Genomic DNA, 25,153 nt, shown 5'->3' on the forward strand with positions numbered 1-25,153 from the left:
AAGAGGGTGGGAAATTTCAGCCCACCCATTGACCTTGGGAGAATGGGAAGGGGTAGAGATTGATCCAACAACCAATGGCCAGTGATTTAATCAATCATGCCTACATAATGCAGCCTCCATAAAAAACCCTAAATGATGTGGTCCAGGGGTGCTCCTGAGCTGGTGAATACATCTCGGTGCCAGGAGGGTGGTGCACCCCACCCTCCAGAATCCCCACCCCCAGGTTCTTCTTCATCTGGCTGTTCATTTGTACCCTTGATGAGAAGCTGTCATAGTAAGTACAGTCCTTACCTGTGTTTTGTAAGTCACTCTAGCAGATCACTGAACCTGAAGGGGAAGTTTTGGGAACCTTCAAATTTGTAGTTGGTTGGGCAAAAGCATGGGAATCCTGGGAACCCTGTTTTCGGCTGATGCCTGAAGTGGGAGCAGCCTTGTGAGAATAAGCCTTTAACCTGTAGGGTTTGGGCTAACTCCAGGAGTGAGTGCCAGAATTGATTTGAATTGTTGGATATCCAGCTGGTGTCAGGGAATTGGAGAATTAGCGTGGAAGACCAGACATTTGGTGTCAGGAGTGGTGTCAGAAAAAAGACAACAAAAGGTGTTTTAAACTTATTAGCATGAGCCTTATGTAGGTCAAGATAGCAAAGTATGAACAATTTTATACATTTCAACATAAACTTATATTATCTGATATTATAGTTTCTCTTTTTATGTTTCTGTAATAAAATCTGTGCTCTTCCTATCCTGTCTGCTCTCAGCTACCCAGCACAGGGCAGGATGATACTTCCTGGCCCCCTGTGGTTAGGATGGCCATGGGACCAATTCTGGCCAAGGAGTTGTAAGCAGAGTAAGTGTAGCTTCCACGCTGAGGTGTTTAAATGGCTGTGCAGAACCCCAGAATTCTCCTTCCCTCTGAGATGGAAACTGGCAACCTCAGAGATGGTGGCTGTCACCAGGACCAAGAGTGGCTAGAATGAGCAGAGCTACCCTGCGGACCCACAGACTAGGACAATGAGCAAAACATAGCCCCCTGTTTAAGGCACTAAAATATGAGGGTTGTTTGTTTCCATGATAGAAGCTAGTGCATCCTGACCTACTTTCTGTCCGTTTTGTTTTCCTAATTTCTTGACTACATGAATATATGCTTTTGCTTCCATATTATCATATCAAGTTTTCATGGTAAATAAGAAAAAATGGAGGAGCAAATTTAATATACCAAGTCATACAGACTAATTATCCTCAGATATTTTAGAAGGGGAAGCAGATTGCAAGAACTATTTCTTGACAATAGTAATTTTTTTTGTTTGTTTTGAAATGGAGTCTCGCTCTGTCGCCCAGGCTGGAGTGCGATCTCCGCTCACTGCAAGCTCCCTCTCCCGGGTTCACGCCATTCTCCTGCCTCAGGCTCCCGAGTAGCTGGGACTACAGGCGCCCGCCACCGTGTCCGGCTAACTTTTTGTACTTTTAGTAGAGACGGGTTTCACCGTGTTAGCCAGGATGGTCTCGATCTTCTGACTTTGTGATCCGCCCGCCTCGGCCTCCCAAAGTGCTGGGATTACAGGCGTGAGTCACCGCGCCCGGCCAACAATAGTATTTATTTTTTACAAAAGACAGATGCTATGTTGAAGAAAGCAAACATAAAAGCAAAATGTAGAGATTTATGGATAAAGTCAATGTGGTATATACATAGACAATGGAATACTATTCAATCTTTAAAAAGAATAAAATTCTATTATTTGCAATAACCTGGATGAACCTGGAGGATGTTCAGGTTATATGTTAAGTGACATAGCCAGGCACAGAAAGACATATACTGCATGATCTCACTTATATGTGGAATCTAAAAAAGTCGAATTCACAGAAGCAGAGAGTAGAATGGTAGTTACTAGAGGCTGGGGGGAGGGGGAGGGATGGGGAGATGTTGGTCAAAAGGTATAAAGTTTCCATCAGTTAGAATAAGTGTTAGAGATCTATTGCGCAGTATGGTGACTGTAGTTAATGATAAGGTATTGCATGTTTCAAAATTGCAAAAGCAGTAAATTTTAAATGTTCTCACCACAAAAAATAATTATGTGAGGACTGATATATTAAGTAGCTTGTCTGAATCATTCCACAATGTAAACATATATAAAAACATAACATTGTATCCCACAAATATATATTTGTTGGGATAATCCCACAGTTATTATTTGTCAAGTACAATTTTTAAAAATTAGAGATTTATGCATCTTTATCATTACTTTGTGATTTGTGAATGGTAAATAATACAATTAAGAGGTAAGGAGTGGAGAAACATGAACTTAAATAAAAACAATAATAATGCTAGAAAGAATACAACAAATCCTGCAGCCTCTTCTTTCTCTTTCTTTGGCCCCCTCTCTCTCTCTCCTTCCCTTCGTTGTCTCCTCCTCACCTTCCTCCCTCTCTTCTTCTCTGTTCCCTAGTATTTCTCCTTGTGTTTTCCTTCCTATTAACAGAGCTCAGGGCTGGGAGCAGTGGCTCACGCCTGTAACCCCAGCACTTTGGGAGGCTGAGGCGGGCAGATCACGAGGTCAGGAGTTCGAGACCAGCTTGGCTAATATGGTGAAACCCCATCTCTACTGAAAATACAAAAATTAGCTGGGCATGGTGGCGCACGCCTGTAGTCCCAGCTACTTGGGAGGCTGAGGCATGAGAATTGCTTGAACCTAGGAGGCGGAGGTTGCAGTGAACCAAGATCACACCACTGCACTCCAGCCTGGGAAACAGAGTGAAACTCCATCTCAAAACAGAAAAACAACAACAAACAAAACAAAACAAAACAAAAAAACAGAGCTCAGATTATTTTAGCAATTCCAGGGCTTGTTCTGCAGTGCTATGCTGCCAAGAATATTTGTAATTTTCTTTAATTCTTTTGCATTTAATAAGTTAATGAAAACCCTCATCTCTATGTCCTTAAGAGGCAAAAATCTTTGAAGTTTTGAAGCTTTTAGATGCTTCAATTAAATTCCTGTTTCCTCTCTGAGAAAAATAACAATTTTTCTCTCTTTAGAATGTGGAAATTGAATTGTATTCTTTTCATTGCATCGGTAAGTAATCGCAGGAAATGCAGATGAGAAGAAATTATGCAAAATCCTACTAGCCATCATAACCACTCTTGTCATTTTGATATCTTTTAAATATAACTATTACATGCAGATGTGTAGCCTTCTGTTTTCAACAGACATGTGATGTGACTGTTCATAAATGGGTGAAGTGACCACCTTATACTCAGATCAAGCCATATATGTGTCATGTAAGAGTCCTGAGGATGTAATTGAATGGCAGGAGGGCCTGGGGACTGAGAAGTAGGGAGAAGGTGGAAATGCAAATGGACAAGGAAAATGGCCCAGGGCTGTATAATTTACTTATAGAGCATCTCTGATCTATTTATAGTAGCTGTTCAGAGGAAGCAAAGGAGGAAATGGCATTTTAAACTGTAAATTTATTAATTTTAATAGTTTGTTTTCCCCTAGGAATGCATGTTAACCTCATTACTGCATTGAAGACTCTTTGGAGGAGAAAACTACTTTTCATAGCTTAGTTTTTGTAAGGTAACTGCTAAGTAAGTAATTATAGATTCATTTGAAGGCATCCTAACACCAGGGAAATAACATATTTTTAAAATCATGAAGACTGGGTCTGAATCTGAGCTCTGCCTCCATAGCTATGGAGTCCTGGGAAAGCCCAGGACTTACCCTGCAGCTTCAGTTTCATCATATGTGAGATAGTATCATCAATACCTTGCAAGTTGCTGTGAATGTTAAATCAGATGAAATCTATAAAGTGGCTGATATACAGATATTATTCAATGAATTATATAGCCATTGTTTTCTTTTTTCTTGTAGCCTCAATATTTACTGATTTCTTTAGGTTTGTTACATACACACACACATATATATTTTTTGAGACAGTGTCTCATTCTGTCACCCAGGCTGGAGTGCAGTGGTGCAATCCTGGCTCACTGCAGCCTCCGTCTCCTGGGTTCAAGCGATTCTTATGCCTCAGCCTCCCGAGTAGCTGGGACTACAGGTGTGCATAACCATGCCTGGCAAATTTTTGTATTTTTAGTAGAGACGGGGTTTCACCACATTGTTCAGGCTGGTCTTGAACTCCTGGCCTCAAGTGATTCTCCTGCCTTGGCCTCCCACAGAGCTGGGATTACAGGCGTGAGCCACTGCAGTGGACCAATTTGTAATTTTTTACTGACTAATTTGGTTAAGCAACAAATAAGTAAGCTGAAAAATTAAAAACAAACCAACAAAATCCACAACAAAACAAAACAAAACAAAAACCTGCCAGTTACTCTTTTGTTATGAGACAGAAGCACTCATTGATGGGCCCCTTACTGTCACAATAAAGATATGATTGATATGGCCAACATTCAGCAACCACTGAAATCTGAATGTTCACTTTGTCAGTAGCCACTTGCTAAAAAACATCACTGTCACAGAACAAAATGCTTTCTGGCTTATCCCCTGCTGCTGTGATTATCTCGTGTGTTTAACTGAAGGTACCATGTAATTGGGGTGGAGTCCGTGCCACATGTTCCTGGAGTTCAGAGCTGCCCGGTCCTCTACCAGGGTCAGCCAGGTCACTCTGCACCAGCTGCATTTACCCGCAAGGGTTTAAACTGCCTTGCACTTGGGGCAGCGCTTCCAAGGGCCACTAGGGGTCAGCAAACAGGTGAGAAAGAGCAAATAGAAGAGAACAAACCCGACGAGGAAGACATAGAAGTCATACTCCTTAGGAAAAAGGCTCTGCCCTCTTCAAAGAACAGGCTTGGGATGCTATGCACAGCACAGCATAGCACAGCACAGCAACAGAACTGGAGCTCTAGACATAAGGCTCCTGTTTAAGAAAAAAAAAAAAAAGGCAATTTCCTTTACATAAAGACAATCTACTTTTCCTATGCCAATCATTTTCAAATATTCATCGCTAGCCCTAACTTCTCTTCTCAGTTCCAGGTGCCTGTGGCCACTTGAATGCCTCAGTCTCCTGCGACTCATCCTCATTATACTTCCTTGTAAGCAACCTAGTGCAGCGCTCAAGAACTTGCTCCCTGGAGCCAGACTGCCTGGGTTCCAATCCTACTTCAGCACTTACCAATTAATGCTTTGGGCAGTTAATTAATTTCTTAATTTCCCCATCTGTAAAACTGGGGCAAAAACTGTACCAACCTCTCACTCTTGTGAAAGAGGTTAATGTTTGCAAACTGTCTGAGAACAGTGCTTGGCACACAATAGGCACTATGTGAGTGCTCGTTAAATAAAAATAAATAAGTCTTGCTCCTCTTCAGAATTTCCCTCATCAGTAAATGGCACCTTCATCCACCAAACTAGATGAAACCTACAAGTCAGTCTTGATACCTCTGTGTCCCTCATCTCCCACATCCAAGCAATGACTAAGTCCTATGACTTCTATCTACTAAATCAACATTAAATCAGTCCACCTCTCTCCATCTTCACAGATACCATCCATCACCTAGTCCAAGCTACCATCATTTCTCCCCTGAGCCACTCCTATGGCCTCCTGGTATCTCTTCAGCTACTCTGGTGTCTGTCTACTTTATCCAGAATTTTTCAAACACAAATTTGCTGCTTCATGACAGCAGAAGTGATCTGCACAGCTTGAAATACTCAAAAATCTTATTTTTCTTGGAATAAAAACAATAATCCACACTGTGTCCTATGATGGCTAGTGTGGCTCATCTCTTTTCCTTGGTCCCTATGTTCCACCTATCTTGGCACTTTTCAGTCTTTCCATGTGACATGTTTTCCTTTGCAATGGGGGCTTTGCATATACCTGGAACATCTTCCCTTCTCTGTGCCTACTTAACATCTCACCCTTCTGATCTTAGTTCAGATAGTCCTTTCTTAAGAAAGCCTTTCTTGATTCCTTAACTAGATTGTACCCTCTGTTATCTGTCGTCAGAGCATGGTGTACACTTCCTCCACAAATTCTTTCTCAACTGGGGATGACTTTCCATTGCCTTTAGGCATTCATTGCTCTGATAAGAAGTCAGCCATAATTTTTTGTCATTATTCCTCTATATGCAGCATATCATTTTTTCCTGTGGTTGCTGTTCTATTTTCTTTATCTTTGGTTTTCAGAAGTTTGACCATGATGTACCTGGGTGTGGTTTTATTTGTATCTCCACTACTTAGAATTAACTGAAATTCTTGAATCTACAGATTGATATTTTCTCATTGTATCCCAAATATTTCAGCTGTTATTTCTTTAAATATGTTTTCTGGCCCATTTTCTCTCTCATTATTCTGGGATTGCAACTACTCACATTTTAGACCATTTAATAGGTCACTGATGATGGGTAAAGTGTTTTTAAATATTTTTTCCCTGTGCTTTAGTTTAAACAATTTTATTAACCATTCTTTAAGTTCACTAATCTTTTATTTCAGTTTCTGTTCTGCTGTTAAGCTTATTCAATCCATTCTTTACATCAGATGTTTCTTTTTTATTTTTACTCTAGAATGTTATTTGTTTCTTTTTTATGGCTTCCATTTCTCTGTTGTGATCCCCCATCTATTTATTCATTCTGGCCATCTTTTTCTGAACATTCTTGAACATATTTACAGTAGATGTTTTAAAGTCTTTCTCTGCTAGTTCCAATATCTGATTCATCTGTGGGTCTGCTTCTGTTGATAGTATTTTTCTATTTACTTATCATATTATCTTGCTTCTCTCCATGTTTTATAACTCTAAAAATTATATATTGAATGTTTTTTGTTTTTTTGTTTTTTTTGGATGGAGTCTCACTCTGTTGCCCAGGCTGGAGTGCAGTGGCATGATCTTGGCTCACTGCAACCTCCACCTGCTGAGTTCAAGCGATTTTCCTGCCTCAGCCTCCCAAGTAGCTGGGACTACAGGCATGCACCATCACACCCGGCTAATGTTTGTATTTTTAGTAGAGACAGGGTTTTGCCATGTTGGCCAGGCTGGTCTCGAAGTCCTGACCTTAGGTGATCCACCCTCCTTGGGCCAAATTGAACATTTTTTGTAGAAGAATAGTGCAGACTGAAGCATACTATTGTTTGTTTTGTTTTCCTTGAGAGTGCTGACTTTTTCCTGAATCTGGGGGCTAAGGTAAAAGTGATCACTCATATTTCACTAAGAGTTGAATTGGTAAAAACAAAAACAAAAAAAACTGGGGTGCACTTCCCACTGCTACATGTAGGGATTTTCTATCCAAGCTTTAACCTTACAGAAGCCATTCCCTACCATCAGCAATGTAACTGTTGCCCAAGTCAAGACATTTGCCTCTGTTAGCTCCAACAAATAAAAATATGTCTCTTTTTCCTGACCAAAAACAACAGGGCCAACAACAACTCTATAAGCACAGGCAATTTAACAAGTACGTTTTCAGTTAGTGCCATTTTTAATTCTAATTATCTTCTGTTAGGTCAAGTGGAGGATTTCTAGCCTTCCTGGGCCAATACATTAAAAAAAAAATTCCGAGTCTGTCCTGGTTGTCTAGATTCCCATTCAATTACACTGGCTTAATCCAGTTTTGGAGACATTCTTGACCAAGATCTACCTGTAAATGAAGTGTATAATTAGTTCCATAATCTGGTATGAAAATGCCTCTCAGTTGCTTTATTGGCATACTACACTAGAAAAACATGGGGCTTGGGGTTAAACTAACATGGGTTTGAATGTTAGCTCCATTACTTTTTAATGTGTAATTCTTTTTTTTTTTTTTTTTTTTGAGATGGAGTCTCACTCTTTCACCCAGGCTGAAGTGCAGTGGTACAATCTCAGCTAATTGCAACCTCCGCCTCCCAGATTCAAGCGATTCTCATGCCTTAGCCCCGAGTAGCTGCGACTACAGGCCATGCACCACCATGCCCGGCTAATTTTTTTGTACTTTTTTTTTTTTTCCAACATATTGATTTCATTTTATTTGAATTTTTTTGTACTTTTAGTAGAGACGGGGTTTCACCATGTTGTCCAGGCTGGTCTCGAACTCCTGACCTCAGGTGATCCACTGGCCTTGGCCTCCCAAAGTGCTGAGATTATAGGCATAAGCCACCATGCCTGGCCTTTAATGTGTCATTCTAACATCGTATTAAACTTTTTCAATTTTATTGTCTATAAAATAGAGAAGACAATATCAGATTCATAGGATTGGGAGGACTAATGAGCATCTAATAATTAATGAGCACTTAATGAAAACTTGCCAAGTGCCAGGAATGTGAAGAGTGCTTCACCCATGTTATCTCACTGAATACCACTATTCTTTTTATTATTTCCAATTGCATATGAATAAATTAAGACATAGAGAGGCAAAATAACTTGCCTCAGGTCATCTAAGTCAGCAGTGGTAAAAGATGGATACAAACCTAAAATCTCAGCTGAGAGTCTATACTCTTTAGACCCTGTGCTAAAATTCCTGGTACTCTGTTGAGGGTCACCTCAACACACTGCTTTTACTAATAATAATTAATAGTATTAACATTAATAACACAAATAAAATAAATCCCCCATCAAGTCTGCTTGGTCTAGATGATGGTGCTTGGTTTTGGTTTTTCACCTCCTCTCCACTGGAGGTTTGCTGCTACCCCTCCATCAGAGTGGGAATCTAACCCACCCGAACCCCAAGCCTCTTGCTTCGGGCCCTAATCTGTCTTACTAATATCAATCTTCTTACCTTGAAGGCAGAACCCTGTTTTACTGCCTAGGTTAGTGATTCCCAGAGTGTACCCAAGTAATCATGAGTTACAAGATGATAAGTTAGAAAAATGTGATATTAATGTTGTGTTTCAAAATCCCCTTCTTGCCATATATTAGACTCAGAGAGGTCCTTCAGCAAATACATCAGATCATTTTGTTTAACTTGGGTGTTTCCCAAATTTACTTTACCACAGAACTCTTTCATGGCCAACTACTAATAGCTCACTTTGGAATATTAACATATACACTATATTTGTGTGAACATCTCTTTGTGTCTTGTTCATTCGGGTGGCCCCACAGCCCTTAGTACAATAATCAGTTAAGGCTCACAGAATGAATGAACGATGAAAAGGATGAGTGAGTATCTAACAACAATCATTGTGACACTGTTAATTTTGGAACGGAGAGAGAGTGGGCATTGTTCTTTGTTGTTTCCTGATTTCTGTATCAATATTCTAAAATGCTTAGCTCTCAAGTTAAAATTAAGTCTTACTTGGCATAAATAGAATCGAATAAATGATTGTCAATACATGGTCTATACACCTTACTTTCTTTCTTTTTTGGGGGGGATGTTGGGGGAGGGGAAGCCAGATGCAGAGAAGGGGGATGAAGAATAGCAGGTTCTGTTCTAGGAAATACTGCTTTTAGTGAAGTAGCTTTTACTTATCTTATCACTCCCTTGGCACACATTAAGCTAATGTACTACTTATTAATTATTGCAGTATTTTACCATGATATTATTAATCAGAAATTACTTTGATGTTCATCTTTTTTTTTTTTTTTTTTTTAGATGAAGTTTCGCTCTTTTTGTCCAGGCTAGAGTGCAGTGGCACAATCTTGGCTCACTGCAACCTCTGCCTCCCAGGTTCAAATGATTCTCCTATTTCAGCCTCCCAAGTAGCTGGGATTACAGTCGCCTGCCACTATACCTGGCTAATTTTGTATTTTTAGTAGAGACAGGGTTTCACCATGTTGGCCAGGCTGGTCTCGAACTCCCGACCTCAGGTGATCCACCTGCCTTGGCCTCCCAAAGTGCTGGGATTACAGGTGTGAACCACAGTACCCAGCCGATGTTCATCTTCACTATGTTTTTACTTGGTTTGTACTATAACACTCCCTTTTCACAGTGGTCTGTGATATCTTCAATGCCAAACACAGTTTCAAGACCCACATACTAACTTTTCACATTTACTATTTTGGATTGTATGATAAAACAAATAGCCAATCATTATTCTTTGCCTTAAAGGCTCTCAAAACATTTACGAGGGCCTACTGTGGACCTAGAGCGTGAGTTACCTATCCAATAATAGGAGATGGCATGCAAGATGGTGAGCAGCACACTTTAAAGATTAAAAGGACAGTTTTAGTCATGACAAACTTGAGCTTGTTTTATTTTTCACACCTCTGCATATTAAATAATTAGGTCAGATTTTCTTGGAAGCAGATGACATCACTTTTTATAATAAGGAAAAGAAATCCTTCCTTCTCACCTAATTAACTACAACTCATATTTTAGTTCCTCAACTTCAGTCCAAATAAAGTCCTCCCTCCTTCCTCATGCATGCTCATAGAGCTGGGCTCCTTCCCCCTTCAGAATATCCACATTTCCTGTGAGTGGAATGGCTTTTCTCCTTCACTAAACTGGAAGCCTGTTAATAAGCTGGGGCTGGCTTGGCTCATCATGTCATCCCCTGCACCCAGCACAGTGCATGGCCCAGAAGAGCCACGCCCCAAATATTTATGAATAAATATGTTGCAAAATACATATTTATTGAATAAATCTTGTTTTTTGTTTTTGTTTTTTTTTAGACAGAGTTTCACTCTTGTCACCTAGGCTGGAGCGCAGTGGTGCGATCTTGGCTCACTGCAACCTCCACCTCCTGGGTTCAAACGATTCTCCTGCCTCAGCCTCCTGAGTAGCTGGGATTACAGGCATGCAACCATGCCCAACTAATTTTTGTATTTTTGGTAGAGACAGAGTTTCACCATGTTGGCCAGGCTGGTCTTGAACTCCTGACCTCAGGTGATCCACCCACCTCGGCCTCCCAAAGTGCTGGGATTACAGGCATGAGCCACCATGCCCGGCCTGAATAAATCTCATTTTATGCAATGGTGACTGAAGTTATCAAAATAAGGTAACATAGTACCTGGAACAGTACTTGACTCTCCAGCTATTTTTATTTCAAACTCTTTTGCTTGGAAGTAGAATTCTAGATGAGGAATTAGCATAGTTGGGTTAGCTCCTTGGATCACATTGGGCACACTTGTCAAGCTTTTAGATGCCCTAATTCTTAAATAACATAGAGTTTGTGTTCTAACCTCTAATTGTATTAATCGACTAGGGCATTGTGTTTCCTCTTCTAAACTTGTAATTATGGATCATTGGACTGAGTGTAAAGTAGCTATTGCACAGCCCAGCGAGGAATGACAAAGTTATCCTTAGTCAACAATAGAAAACGTGATGAGGGGAGCAAACCAAGATGGCAGCCCCTAGTAGGGATGATTCAATATCCCTTCTTCTAGTGACATAGAAGAAGGGTAGGGTATATAAATGACTCTAGCAAAGACAAGTTTAGATAGATACAGTTACGGCTGGTTCTGTGGTTTTCAAAAGTAGAGAGTGGCCATCTCTCTGGGCATTAGGAACAGTGCTGGAAGTGAAGAGAGATGGTAATTAAACTGAGGTAGAGCTGAGGAAATTCCTGGCTCCTCACACACTTTTGTATATCATATCCAAGAAAGCTGGAAGACTGAACTCTCTGCTGAGGGGAAACAATGGTTGGGGAGGTAAGGAGGCTTTTGTCGAGGTTCCTGCTAGTATGGTGTCAGCAGATTGTATATCGACTTAATGTTTGATTTGCGTGTTTTCCAGTACATTCTCCTGAACTCCTTGACATAACTTTCCAGTAAAAGTGCTTGTCTAGTAAGTCAGATATTTCCAGGAGGGCTGGGAAAGTGGAACCGTGCCACCTGGCACTATTTCATAAAATTAATTACCTGAACAAATTCATGAAAAATTGCAAATACAAGTGCTACAATATAGAGTTAGTGGGCCATGCCATATTTCTTCTCTCTAACAATTACCTGTGTTATTTTCACTTAAGTGGGGCTTCATTATTTTGCTCTCAGTGGCCATTGATTCTCTACTGGAAAAAAAAAAAAGGATCTGTGTTTGGTCTCCTCGGGTTTGAAAAGACCTGAAGATAAGACTAAATTGGAGCCGGACTCAGGAAACAAAGACACTTCCCAGGCAATTGTTCATCTAATCTGGGGATATTCATTACCAGTCAATCAAGGAGATTTGCCTGGAAAATTTCTCTTAACATGAGCTTTAGATAGAAAGACCAGCAGTCAGCATAGACTCAGAGTCCAGAGATCTAAACCTCACTCCAGGTGGTACAGTGGGCAGCTTTAAGCAAGCCCCTCACTTCTCTAAGCCGGTTTCCTCAGCTATAAAATGAATGCATTCATGTGATATCTCTGCATCTCCCCCCCGACTTTTTTTTTTTTTTTTTTTTTTTTTTGAGACGGAGTCTCGCTGTGTCTCCCAGGCTGGAGTGCAGTGGTGTGATCTCGGCTCACTGCAAGCTCCGCCTCCCGGGTTCACGCCATTCTCCCGCCTCAGCCTCCCAAGTAGCTGAGACTACAGGCGCCCGCCACCACGCCCGGCTAGTTTTTTGTATTTTTAGTAGAGATGGGGTTTCACCATGTTAGCCAGGATAGTCTCGATCTCCTGACCTCGTGATCCACCCGCCTCGGCCTCCCAAAGTGCTGGAATAACAGGGTTGAGCCACCACGCCCGGCCTTTTTTTTTTTTTTTTAGACGGAATTTCACTCTTGTTGTCCAAGCTGGAGTGCAATGGCGCGATCTCAGCTCCCTGCAACCTCCGCCTCCCAGGTTCAAGCAATTCTTCTGCCTCAGCTTCCCCAGTAGCTGGGATTACAGCCACCTGCCACAATGCCCAGCTAATATTTTTGCATTTTTAGTAGAGACAGGGTTTCACTATGTTGGCCAGGCTGGTCTTGAACTCCTGACCTCAGGTGATCCACCCCCACCCCCCTTGGCCTCCCAATGCACATCTCTTAACATCGGAGGGAATGTAAAAGTTGATGATGTATTTAAAGCCCTTGGAAAACTGAAGGCACTGAACAAACCTAAGTCAGAGTTATTAAAAGGTGGAATCAAGCTTAGAACAGAGCTACCAGCAGCCATAATAAAATGATAGGGTTTATTCTCACAATCCATGTTTGTGGGCTTCTAAACAGATGTGTATATAAAGTAAGGCTTGTATTTGAGAAATAAAGGAGGCTAGATTTGAGTTTATTCAGTGGGTGTGTAAATGGAGCCTGTCTCCTCACCATCACCACCACCATGGTCATCACTGTCATCATCACTACCAATGAGTGAGCAACAACTATGTGTAGGCACGTGGCAGGACCCTTCCTTCCCTTCATGCTACCATTCAATTCTCTCAAAAACTCAAGAAGCTTCTCTATTACTGTCCTCATTCCAGAAAGGGGCAATGAGAGGCTCCAAGAGGTTGCCAGTGGTTCCCAAACCGGGCTGTGCATCAAAATGACCAAGAATTTTTTTTTTTTTAAGTGCAGCTGTTTGAGCCTTGACCAGCTACTGAACTAGGTAAATCCCAAGCAGCTGAAAATCCCTGTCCAAGCTCTACAGATGATTTTACTGAGCAGACAGACTTGCAAATGACTGGGCTAAATAATGCCCCCAAGGTTACGCAGCTGGAAGCAAAGCTGAACTCTAATCAAGGTTGGCCACTGGACTTCTGTGTCAGCTCTTAACCACTTTTCTGTCTTGTTCAATTGGCGGTTAACAGGCTATTTAACAACAACTGTCTTTTATTGACTTTAATTAGTTTTTCCACATTCTACATCTACTGTTAAACTATACTGCAAGATTGCTTTTCCCCAGTAACCATTTAGGTGTTTTATAATGAATGACTCAGCTCCCAAGGATCTTTTATAGTCTGGCCAACTGCTAGTGATATTTACTAATAGATGGAGAGTCTATCCATGATGAAGGTTACAAAATGCATGGGTATGACTGTGGGAACTCATAACCAATGATCAAATGACATCTCTACATTGGTGAAAGGAGTTTTTAATGAGAGACTGGGATCAATGGGCCCAGAGGTAGCTGTGAAAGCCTCTGCATGGCTTGGGCCATGGTATAAGCCAGTGTGTTCCCAACTTAAATGTCTACATGAATTACCTGGAAATCTTATTAAAGTGCGGAGATTGATTCAGCATTTCTGGAGTGGGCTCCGGAGTTTACTTTTCTGAGCTCCCAGGTGATGCTAAAGCTGCCGGTTCTTGGGTGTAAGTACACATGGCCCTAAGACAGCTATGAAGAGATCCACTCTCAGCAGAAGAACCAGAAGCCCCGGGAGTGAGCCTCAGACAGCTCCTCACTTACACGGATACTGACTGGGGGCAGAAAGTTGGAGAGGACACTCAGAGGTGAGCTACTGAAGTGAAGAAAGACCCACGTAGCAGGAGAAGGCGTTGACCAGAGAAGAACCTATTATCTATCATGGAGCAAGGAAGGGTGATGAATGTAAGTGAAAAGCACACTTATATGTTGAGTAGAGGGCTCGCAGGTGTGTGGTTCTGATAATGGTGCACATTTGGAAATATTCTGTATGGTAAGGGAGTGAATTCTAGACCAACATTGGTTGAATCAATGGAGACAGGAGGAGGATACTGCTGGATGCTGAGATTCTTACAAGGTGAGCCAAGGACCCTGTGAAATGTACCCCCTAGAGCATTGGGTCCAGCTTGGATGAATGACACTGCCCCTTGCGATTACCTGACGCCTACCTGTCAGGTAATAGCATTCTACTCTGAACAGCTACATGGAAATAAACAGTAACTGGAGCAAAATAACATATGCTTAGGCTAATTCCATTTGGGGAAGAAAGAGTCTGAGAAGGACTTTGCGGGTAGAATCGTATAAGGGAGAAAAGATGAAGTAACCAGAGCATGGGCTGGGGTTTAATCAAGCAGGAGTGCAATGAACCCATAACTCCAAGAGCATCTTAGCCATTTAGACCTGTGAGTATAATGAGTACAAAGAAACTAGATTTTGTGGCCAGCCATGGTGGCTCATGCCTGTAATCCCAGCACTTTGGAAGGCCAAGGCGGGTGGATCACCTGAGATCAGGAGTTCGAGACCAGCCTGGCCAACATGGTGAAACCCCATCTCCATTAAAAACACAAAAATCAGCTGGGCGTGTTGGCAGGCACTGGTAATCCCAGCTACTCAGGAGGTTGAGGCTGGAGAATTGCTTGGGAGGCGGAGGTTGCAGTGAGCCGAGGCCACGCTATTGCACTCCAGTCTGGGTGATAGAGCAAGACTCGGTCTCAAAAAAATAAAAGAAAACAGAAAGGAACTAGATTTTTGTGCATCCACATTCGGTTCCCTGTCCCACTAGGCTAAGCAAAAGGCATCTGGAATTGCAGAAGGACAGGGCCCATTCTTCAACAGAGGCTTCTGCGACTTGGCCCGGGACTCCGACAGCATGGTACCTCCACAGCCCCTTGCAGCCCTCAAGGAGAGGTAAACCTCAATAAAATGACTGGGAGGGAAAGCCAGAGGAGGAAGCACCCACAGGGCCCATCCGGTAAGGGGGGTGGGGTCCTGACACCGGAAGCATTGCTGCCCTGGGAGAAGTAATGAATGACTGTAGGGCCAGCAACAAAATAGGCTAAAACACAGCTGCCTTCAGAGGAGGTGAGTTAAGCAGGAGCGGTGATGAGCTGAAGGTCATATGCCCTCCGGCCTAACAGGGCCCTCCTCACTCAGCTCTGTGGCCAAGCAGAGGGTGGGCCCAGGACTGTAGGAGCTTTTGATTTTTTTCAAGAGAAGCTAAGATTCTGAATTTTTATATAAATTGCCTATTTTTATTTAAAAAGCCATTAATAAAATCAAATAAAAAAACACCGGCAGCCAAATAAAATACACTTGCAAAGAAGCATGAGTTGGTGACCTCTGGGCTATTTTTTTACGCAAGTATAGAGAGACAGCATGGGTGTTTAGACTGAACCCAGAGGCAGAGGTACAAGGCAGGGCAGGTACACACAGGGCATTCCTGGCGCTCCCTTCTCCACCTTCTTTCCCCTGGCCTCTCTTCTTAGCACTTCCCAGGGCTTTACACCGTGTTCTGCACTTGTGTGGGTTCTTCATTTTCTGACACCCCTCCTCTCAGAATAAAACCTCCAGGCGGCCAGAGACCTGTTTGCTAACAACTGTATCTCTCCTTCTTTGACCATATCTGGTACACAGTAGGCGCTCAATAAATAGTGGCCCAGTTGAAAAGGAATGACTGGTCCATGCTCCCATCTATAACATCCAAGCCAGGCTGAGCTGGTGTCACAGACCCCTCATTTCAGGGTCTGACATCGAATTCAGAATAGTTCATGAGGCTGCTGTGGACCAGAGTGACCCAGGATAATCCCTATCCAAAAATTTTAAGACGAATACAATGCTCCCAAATCCATTTTTAGTTTGTATTTCTGTGTGTGTGTGTTTTGGTTAAAATCTGCAAGAGAGGAAGAAAAACACACATCCATCCGTGGCGTATATTCAGCTGTGATCATGAAAATACTGAGTTATTGTTTGAAATCGTGTAAAGCAAGAACCTGCATTAAGAAAGCATAGCTAAGCAAAGAGGCCCGGGACCCATATCTGCTGACATACCGTGCTATCCTGAGACTGCCGCAGAACATTTGCAAAGCCGTGTTCTCTAAGAATTCTGCACAGTGCAAACAGGCATGAGGGGAAAAATACTACTAGGGAACTTCTAGTTCTTGCTGAAAAGGAAAATTTTGAGCTCTAAATCTAGCACTACCAAGCAAGAGAGGCATCTGTGGCTGCATATAAAGCTGGTACTCCTTTGCTTGAACAAAATCCCTCAGTATACAGTACTTAAAATAAACAAAGCTCAAAACAGTCAGCTACACACGCATGTTTTTTGGCCACATGCTGCCTGAAGAAAATAGCTATGCCGTGTGCATGCCCTAGTTTAAACCAAGCCTGAATACTGCACAGTCTCATTCCTCTCCCGGTCTCCTTTTCTAGACAGAAATACATTTCCCTTTAATGTACAAGTGAGAAAAAAATATGTTTAAAAGACAGTCCAGGCCCTTGATAAAAAGCACTTACTTTGAAAGAACAGGACAGACTACGTATTCAAAACAAGAGCGCCTTCTTAAAGTGCAGGCTCAGAAGTTGTTCAATGGCCAGGACCTTGATTTGTGCTGGCGGCTCTGGTCCTGCTGGGCATGGTTAAGGGCGAGGCTTGCAGCCCGCACGGCGTGGTCCTCCAGGGGTGCTGTGTCAGGCTGACGCTCCGGAACAGTTACTGGGACAGGCTGTGAGCGACTCAGCAGGACAGTTTTATTTCTGTGCTGAGCTTGCTGCTTCCTGCTGGGAAAATGGTGGTGGTGGAGTCACACCCGGGTACCTGGCAGCAGCCGAGGCTCTGCAGATGACCCGAGTTCTGATGGAGGTGGGGACGGGCGGCGCCCAGCACTTAGGGGGCAGAGGGCGAGCAGTCCCCGAAGAAGATTCACGCTAGGCGATTGGTCTCCTCACGGGAGCTCCTCGACCCTGTCAAGGGCATGACTCAGCTCACCCAGGGCAGTGCTGGACCACACTATTTATCTCCTAAGGTCCAGGAGAGCTGAGTTCAGGCAGTGACTGGAGAAGAGCTGGAGGGGAGGCAGGGCGGCCCCTCAGTCAGTGGGGTCTAGAGATCGTGGCCTCACATGCACACAGATTCAGCCCCTTTCTCTTTGGTAGCTATTGCAATAGAGTGGCTTAGGACTCCGACCCTGAAAACTACGAGGAGGGGGAGGGGAAACAGGAGGAGAACGGGGAGATAGGGGAAGATGGACAGGAGAAGGAGGAGGAAAAGGAGGAGGAGGAGGAGGAGGGCGAGGAAAGACGCCAGCCTTACAATGGAGGTCCCAAATCAATAAGTGCAGAGAATTAATGATGTCCTGATTTTCTGTTGGTGTCAGGATGACAAATTGCAGAGTTAGAAGAGAGGCTTCTCATGACTGTCAATTTATGTTTGCACAACATTATAACCAAAAGCAAGCCAGAGATATAGTGGAAGTTTAGGGAAGCTGGCTGTGGTTTCAGACGCCTGAGGATCTACACCTCTGTCTCCTGATACATTCTAGACCCAGGATGTGTCTAGATGAAGGACTTGGTGGGGCGGGGTATGGTATAGGGAACCTCAGGATCATTTTCAGTTTGGAAGATTTAAGCAAGAACATGAAAGTTCTGGAGCCACAGATTTTCTTTATTGTGTAGAGTTTGGAGTGAAGGAGAGTGATGTAACAAGGCTCATTCTGTGTCAGGAGAGGGGTGTGCTGTCAGGAGCTCTGGGGCTCCACCTCAGCCCTGCGGTCTCTGGGTGACCTCCGATGACACACAGCCTCTCTGGGCTCTTCTCTTTCTTCTTCTTTCTCTCCTCTCCTCACTTCTCCTCCTCTCCTTTATCTTTCTCTTTCTTCCCTCCCTCCATTGTTTTCCCTCCCTCCCTCCCTCCCTCCCTCCCTTCCTTCCTTCCTTCCTTTCCTTCCTTCCTTCCTTCCTTCCTTCCTTCCTTCCTTCCTTCCTTCCTTCCTTCCTTCCTTCCTTCTTCTCTCCCTCCCTCCCTTCTTGTTTGCTTTCTTCTTTCTCTCTTTCTCTTTCTCCTTCCTTCCTTTTTCTTTCTTTCTTTTTTTCTTCTCCTTCCTTCCCTTCTTCCTTTTTCTTTTTTCCTCTCCTTCCTTCCTTCCCTCCTTCCTTTTACTTTTTTCTCTCTTTTTTCCTCTCTTTCCTTCTTCCTTCCCTCCTTCCTTTTTCTTTTTTTCTCCCTTTTTTCCTCTTTTCCTTCCTTCCTTCCTTTTTCTTTTTTTCTCTTTTTTCTTCTTTCCCTTCTTTCCTTCCTTACCCTCCCTCCCTCCCTCCCTCCCTCCCTCCCTCCCTCCCTCCCTCCCTTCCTTCCTTCCTTCCTTCCTTCCTTCCTTCCTTCCTTCCTTCCTTCCTTCCTTCCTTCCTTCCTTCTTCCCTCCCTCCCTCTCCCCTTCCTTCCTCTCTCTCTCTCTTTCTTTCTTTCCTTCCATAGCATCTCACTCTGTTGCCCAGGCTGGAGTGCAATGGCACGAATATAGCCCACTGCAGCCTCTAAATCCTGGGCTCAAGCAATTCTCCTGCCTCAACCACCAGAGTAGCTGCGACTACAGGCGCACTGCCATGCCTGGCTAAATTTTTAAATTTTTATTAGAGATGGGGTCTCACTATGTTGCCCAGGCTTATATAGACTGGTGTCAAGCTATCCTCCTGATATCCCCCTCCCAAAGTTCTGGGATTACAGGTGTGAGTCACTGTGCCTGGTCTGGGCTTCACTTTCAACATGAGAAGTTATTATGATCCCTCGAATTTTAGTGCCCTATTCTTCCATGTCCTGCCATCTAGCACATGCCCTAAACAGAAGGAAATCAAATGAACCAAGTTTTCCTGCTTGTTTCGTCCATTGTCCTCCCTTCATTCCTCTACCTTAAGGCAGTACATTCCACCAAAGGACCACACCTTGGCGTTGCAGTCAAAACAGAGCTAAACTCTGCACAGCCCAGAGAAGCTGATTTTCTGGTCTTTGGAGAGTACAGCAGACATGGAGCTGTGCTTTCTCTTTTAAAAACAGATTCATTGCCCAGTTGTCAGGATGCTATTAGCTGACAGCTTCCAGCCACCAACTCCTTCCATTCTACTTATGTTTGGAGGGGTTCTCTGGTTCTTTTTAGGGTGCCTTGGCCTAACACTAAGCTAGGTGGGAGTGCAAGGGCCTCGCCATTCCCACCCAACACTGGGTCTCTGAACAGGCTGTTTTTGCTCCTGAGAGTCCACTGGGCTGGCAGAGGCTCTGCCAAGCTGCAGCCCCCACACAATTCCACTTCTTCCCTTTCCCTGTCACAAGCGTTAGTTCTCTCTTGCCCTCTCAGGGGACCTAACAGACACAGAGATGCCAGTCATTTGCAATGCATGTTTTGTTTTTTCTCCGCAGAGGGCCTTTGATAGGCTTCAGAAAGCCATCTTTGGGTGACAAGATACTTGTTTTTGTAGCATAAAGATCTTCAGCACAGATTTCTTTCTCATTCTCTTATTCACAGAAGTGGACAGGCTTAGTTCCCATCAGGTCTAGCTAGTGTTTCTCAACCAGGAGTGCATACCAGAATCACCTAGAGACCTTTTCAGTGTGCAAGTAGGCGGGCTTCACATGCGAAGCTAGACTTGGTGGTTTGCGATGTACCCCTGGTTGAGAACCGGTGGTTATAGCATAAAATTCTCCCTTGTATGAGCCTCTTTCAGAGATGAGCATTCATCCTACTGAGGATCATTCCAGAAGCTGAAAATATACTGACATTAAGTGGTCAATTAAATGATGCCTAGTTTATTTCTTTTATTTTCTTTTTTTTCTAGAGACAAGGTCTTGCTATGTCACCCAGGCTGGAATGCAGTGGTGCCATCATAGCTCACTGTAGCCTTGAACTCGTGGGCTCAAGCGATTCTCCCCGTTCAGCCTCCTCAGCAGCTGGGACTACAGGCACACACTACCATGCCCAATTAATTTTTTTAAAAATTTTTCGTAGACATGGGATCTCGCTATGTTGCTCAGGCTGGTCTCATACTCCTGGCCTCAAGCGATCCTCCCACCTTAGCCTCCAGAGCTTATTTCCAGATATTTTTATAAGTCCAGCTAGTAGTGCTGCAGACTCATTTCAGAGCATGATGAATCTTCTTATAAATTTAGGGGAAGGTGTCGGGAACTTTGGCATTATTTTTAATTTTGAAGATTTACATGAAAGCACAGAAGTTACGGGGCCATAGATTCCCTTTACCGAGTAAGGTTTGGTAAAGTGAAAAGCTTTGCATTTACCTTCCAGGGAACCTGGAAATAAGGCTGCTGCATCCTGTCCTTTCAGGTTCCCTGTGTCATTGCAGGAGGCTGTACTCATGCTCATGTTTTGTTTCACAAGCTAAGTCGTTGACAGCATCAGCTGGGATCCCAGTCTTCTCTCATGTTACCTGGTGAGAACTCACTCATATAAATGTCAGGGGAGAATACTTGGCCTTCGTGTTTCCTGGATCACTGAATAAAATCCCCTGTGATGATCTGTGTGCATATTTGGCTTTGCTGTTCGGTTCCAGGAGTTTCATTTCAAGGCAAAGCTTGTATCTGAAGATGCCATGAGCTGAGATTGTCTAGGACTGAGAAGCCCTAACTTCCCAAGGACACTAATCCTGGAAAGAAGAAAGAGGGGGCATTTTTCCTGAATGTGAAATGCACCCAGAAGGAACTGCTTGGTATTTAAAAAATATTTCTCACTCTATCTTTAAAGCCAAAGAGAAAACACCGAAGTCCAAAGGGAATGCAGACAGACTGACTGCTATGAAAACTTTCTCTTAGCAAAAGTTACACCTTCCCTAAGGGACAGCTGGAGGGTGGAGTAAACTGAGTGAACTGGGGAAATCAAGGCTCTGCTGAGCTCTGAGGTGTGAAAATAGTACAGAGGAAGTGGCTCCTGAGCGCACACCAAGCTGGGATACTCAAGGAAACAAAGGGGAATTTAAGTGACTGTGCTGAGACTATTCCTGGATGTTTGGCAGCACAGGATTAAGTATTAATTTAATGCTTCCTGAATCCAACACATGCTATGCTCATTCTTTAAGTGCATTAGGCAGAACTTGTGAATTAAGAGAGCTGCCCTCTGCATGAGTAGGCAGCAGGGCCCTGTGGCAGAGGAGAAGCTGCCTCTGCATGCGAGCGTGGCCTCACCCTTCCGCCCACTGACGCGTAGCAAGGCACGCACTGAACATCTCAGGGCGTCCCTCTTCTTCTTGCAGGGTTATTTCAAGGATTCGCTGAGTATGCATGTGGATATGCTTAATAAATTTGCAAAGTGCTATGCAAATGTGGGCTTTTATTTATTTTTTAGAGAAAAGCCTTACATCAGGATTGGCTGAGTATTACCCAAACAGCACAGGGCCCAGTGGATGGACTCCAGCTCAGACAGGCAGACCTCAGTTGGAATCAATGCTCCTCATTTACCTACTGGGAGACTTCAGAGCAATCAGTCAACCCTCTATGACCCAGTTCCCTTGTACATCAAATGGGGACAATGATCATACCTACCATGATGCATGGTGCCCAGTAAATGTGCGCTGTGATGACTGTAAACCGGGGCTGTCACCAAAAGTAAAACCATGACACAGAGGAAGGAGGAGCCTTGGCAGGAAGTCTTGGGGAGCTGGTGGAAAGTACTTTCAGGGAAAGGCACCCTGCTGCAAGGGCCCATCCTAATGAGCCATCAGCCTCCTAGAGGATGGCCTGGCTCTGAGTCAGGAGGAGAAGCCGTTGCTCTTGTCTCAAGGCCTATTTCTGTCTGTCCATATCAACTGTACAGCAATTACCCCTAGACAGCGGAGCTCTCGGCTATAATTCTGGAAGTAGCATCATAGAGTGTTTCCAGGTACAAATTCACTTGTAACAACTGTACGTTCACATCACACAAGGAGGACTCGACATGCAAAAACATCATCTCAAAATGGAGCACAGTCGAATTCTGGGGTGGATGCAGGTGGTGGGGAGGGAGGGTGATGGATCTCAAATGTCCAGCCACACTTGAGATAATTCCTGGGCTGGGCAACAGCAATGGCCCTGGGCTGAGGCACATTCCATTATGAGTGGAGTGGGTTTATAATGGAATGACATGGATGGTTTCTTATAATCAGAAAAGCACACTGACCTTCACACTACACAGGTGCAGCAGCATAATGACCCACCACGTGTACGCGCATCAATTCCTGGGGAAAAGTCCAACGAGGTTAACTTAGCGTGTATCCCAAGCAAACAAAATCAGCAACATTACCCGCACAAACAACATTGTTCCCCCCACCCCTGCCAAGATACCTGGCCTGGGCAACCGACGTGCAAAAGGAAACATCACACAAGGACCACACTCATTTTGATAAAGTGGATAAAAAGTTGCAAGCAACATTATTCTGTGCCATAAGTAATTTGATTTGATTTTAAATTTTAATTTAAGGAATGAGACCCATGGGCCTAGAATTTTTTTTTCTTTTTCAAGAAACAAAGATTTGGTGTAGGTGTTTGTGGGGAAAGAGAAGTTCTGCTCTCCCAGCTGTCTGAGAAGGCCACCTAAAAGCATCCTCACATATGATCCACTCCTGAAGCTCCCTCGACCACAAAGGAAGGGGAATCTACAATTAAACTGCTGAAAATTCACTGCCTGTTTCAGTGCCCTTACTCCCTCAGGCATTTACTCAGATGGGAAAGACTCAAGAAGTGCTGTCCCCTTCCACTTGTTGTCCTGCAGAGTGACTGTCACCACAATCAACTTGGCATCACTGGTCTCACCACTGGCACTTTAGAGCTACCATGTCCAAAATTAGCATACAGGACTTGAGCAGAGATACCAGGCATGGGAAAGTTGCTGATGGCATCGTCTATCAGGGCCCTCTTAATCCAGGTACTGTTTTGGTTCATGAGTCTTTATTCTGATTTGATAACCTCATCTTCCTTTGGAGTTACAGTCACCATGAAAATAATCAATATGGCCTGATTCCAGAAAAAAAGCAGTCTATAATGTCAGCATTCCCAAACCCCGATGAAACCTGAAGCTTTGCTGACAAATGAATTCGTGTAAGAAACGAGTAGCAAGCTTGCATTCTGGGTGCAGAGATTATGTTCTCAACCCTGGTCCAAGTAGATCTGAATAGAAGAGGGAGAGAATTCAACATCCACGTACTGAGATCCTGCTCTGTGTCCAACGCGCTGGTGGATGCTACTGGACTTCTCAGTGGTGATGCACACCGTGCAGCACCCTTGCTCCTTCCTACTCCCTGCCACAGCCACCGGCTTCCCGGCTGGTTCTCAAGCTGCCCCAGCTCTGCCCCATCTGCAGGCTCCCCTGCACTGCCTTCCCCCTTGGAGAAGGGCCAACTAGGAAAAGATGCAAGAAGGAACACACTAGGGCCATGTCCCTGCCTCTGGCCTTAGTTACCATGTGAACATTGCCAACTCTCCAATTTCTGTGATAGGTCAGAGCACTCATCTGATGTCCAAATCCAGTCCCATCCACTGGAGCTTTGCGCAGCCACCCAAGCACCGTGCAAGAAAAACTCAGGGTCTTTATTCCTATGCCCACGCCTCCCTTAAAAGTCCAGCCTTAGTCATGGTTCCTTCACCGCTTAGAACTCCCTGTCAGGAACTTGGACAGCTTTCTTTCTCCAGTCCTCTTTCTCCATCCTTTTTGTCCAACCAAGCACTGAGTTCATCTGTTCCTGCCTCTTAATGGTTCTAGAATTTATCTGCCTCTCACCATTTCTGCCTCCTTCAGCATGGACCAAACCTCCCTCTCCCACTCAACTCCCATGGAGCCTAACCGGCCTCCTCGTCTGCACCTTTGCTCTTAATACAGTCTCCACAATGGACAGAACGCTTTATTGAAAAAGGAAACCTGATGTCGCCCTTCCTTGTTTTAGTGGCTTCACACTTCCTTTAGGCTAAAGCTTTAAATACCAGTTTGAGACTTACTTTATACAAACATGCAAAGTGGATCTGGCCCTCCCTCCTCCCCGGCCTCACTGCTACCTCCCTCCTCCTGACCTGTGACACTCTGGCCACTTGGGAATCCCACAGTCTCCAGAGGCACTTATTTTCCCCCTTCCTTGGAGATGCCAGTGTGCTGTCCAGCCAGATGCCAGCCAGCTGCCTGACCTGAGCTGCCCTCAGCCCTTCTTCCTCCACACCCCTCACTCCTTGGCCTTCCCTGTGCTTCCCCTTCCCCCACAACAGAGGCCTGGGAATAGTACCCTGTAGTTATTGTTTTTTGACAGTTTTAAAAAATAATTCTAATGAACTATTTATGTATGTATTTGTTTAACATCTATCTTGCAAAATTGACTCAGAATTCTCTGGGAGCTGGGGCTGCCATCCTCAGCACTTAGCACAGAGCCTGGTACAGGGCGTGCTCACTGTCCTAAGCCAGATGTTGATCCAATTAATTAAACACACACATGCATGCACATTAGGAGAGTAAAAAGAAGAGGAAAAAAGACCATTCAAATGGGCTGTTTAGACATTATCTATTTAGCACTTAGCACTGGGGATACTGGTGTATTTCACTTTACAGTTTACTGTAAATTGTTTCTTTACAGTTTACTAATTTTTTAACTGCAAAGCTTGACTCTGGAAATAAGAAAGGAATGAGAGCAGAAGTGGAGACTTTATAAAGAAAGTGAATGGGGAGCAAAAAGGATCCAGCTCCAGATCCTGGAAGCTTACCCCACTCCACCAAAGAGAACCTGGATGGAACCCTCTTCCATCAGGAATAAACTGGAGCC

The 25,153-nt window shown here is 43.9% G+C and overlaps 1 protein-coding gene across 3 annotated transcripts in view; it reads right to left on the bottom strand.

Moving 5' to 3' along the window:
- Window positions 1-25,153, bottom strand: part of HECW1 (HECT, C2 and WW domain containing E3 ubiquitin protein ligase 1) — a 458,832-nt gene that overhangs the window by 305,575 nt on the left and 128,104 nt on the right. For 2 of the 3 annotated variants that reach the window (NM_001265810.1, XM_015133529.3), the window contains 1 exon segment: window positions 22,534-22,591. In NM_001265810.1, coding sequence (NP_001252739.1) covers window positions 22,534-22,560 — 27 coding nt within the window. In that variant the 5' untranslated portion in view covers window positions 22,561-22,591. 3 annotated transcript variants of the gene reach the window in all.

This window comes from Macaca mulatta, chromosome 3 (genome assembly GCF_049350105.2).
Source record: "Macaca mulatta isolate MMU2019108-1 chromosome 3, T2T-MMU8v2.0, whole genome shotgun sequence".
Classification (NCBI taxonomy): domain Eukaryota; kingdom Metazoa; phylum Chordata; class Mammalia; order Primates; family Cercopithecidae; genus Macaca; species Macaca mulatta.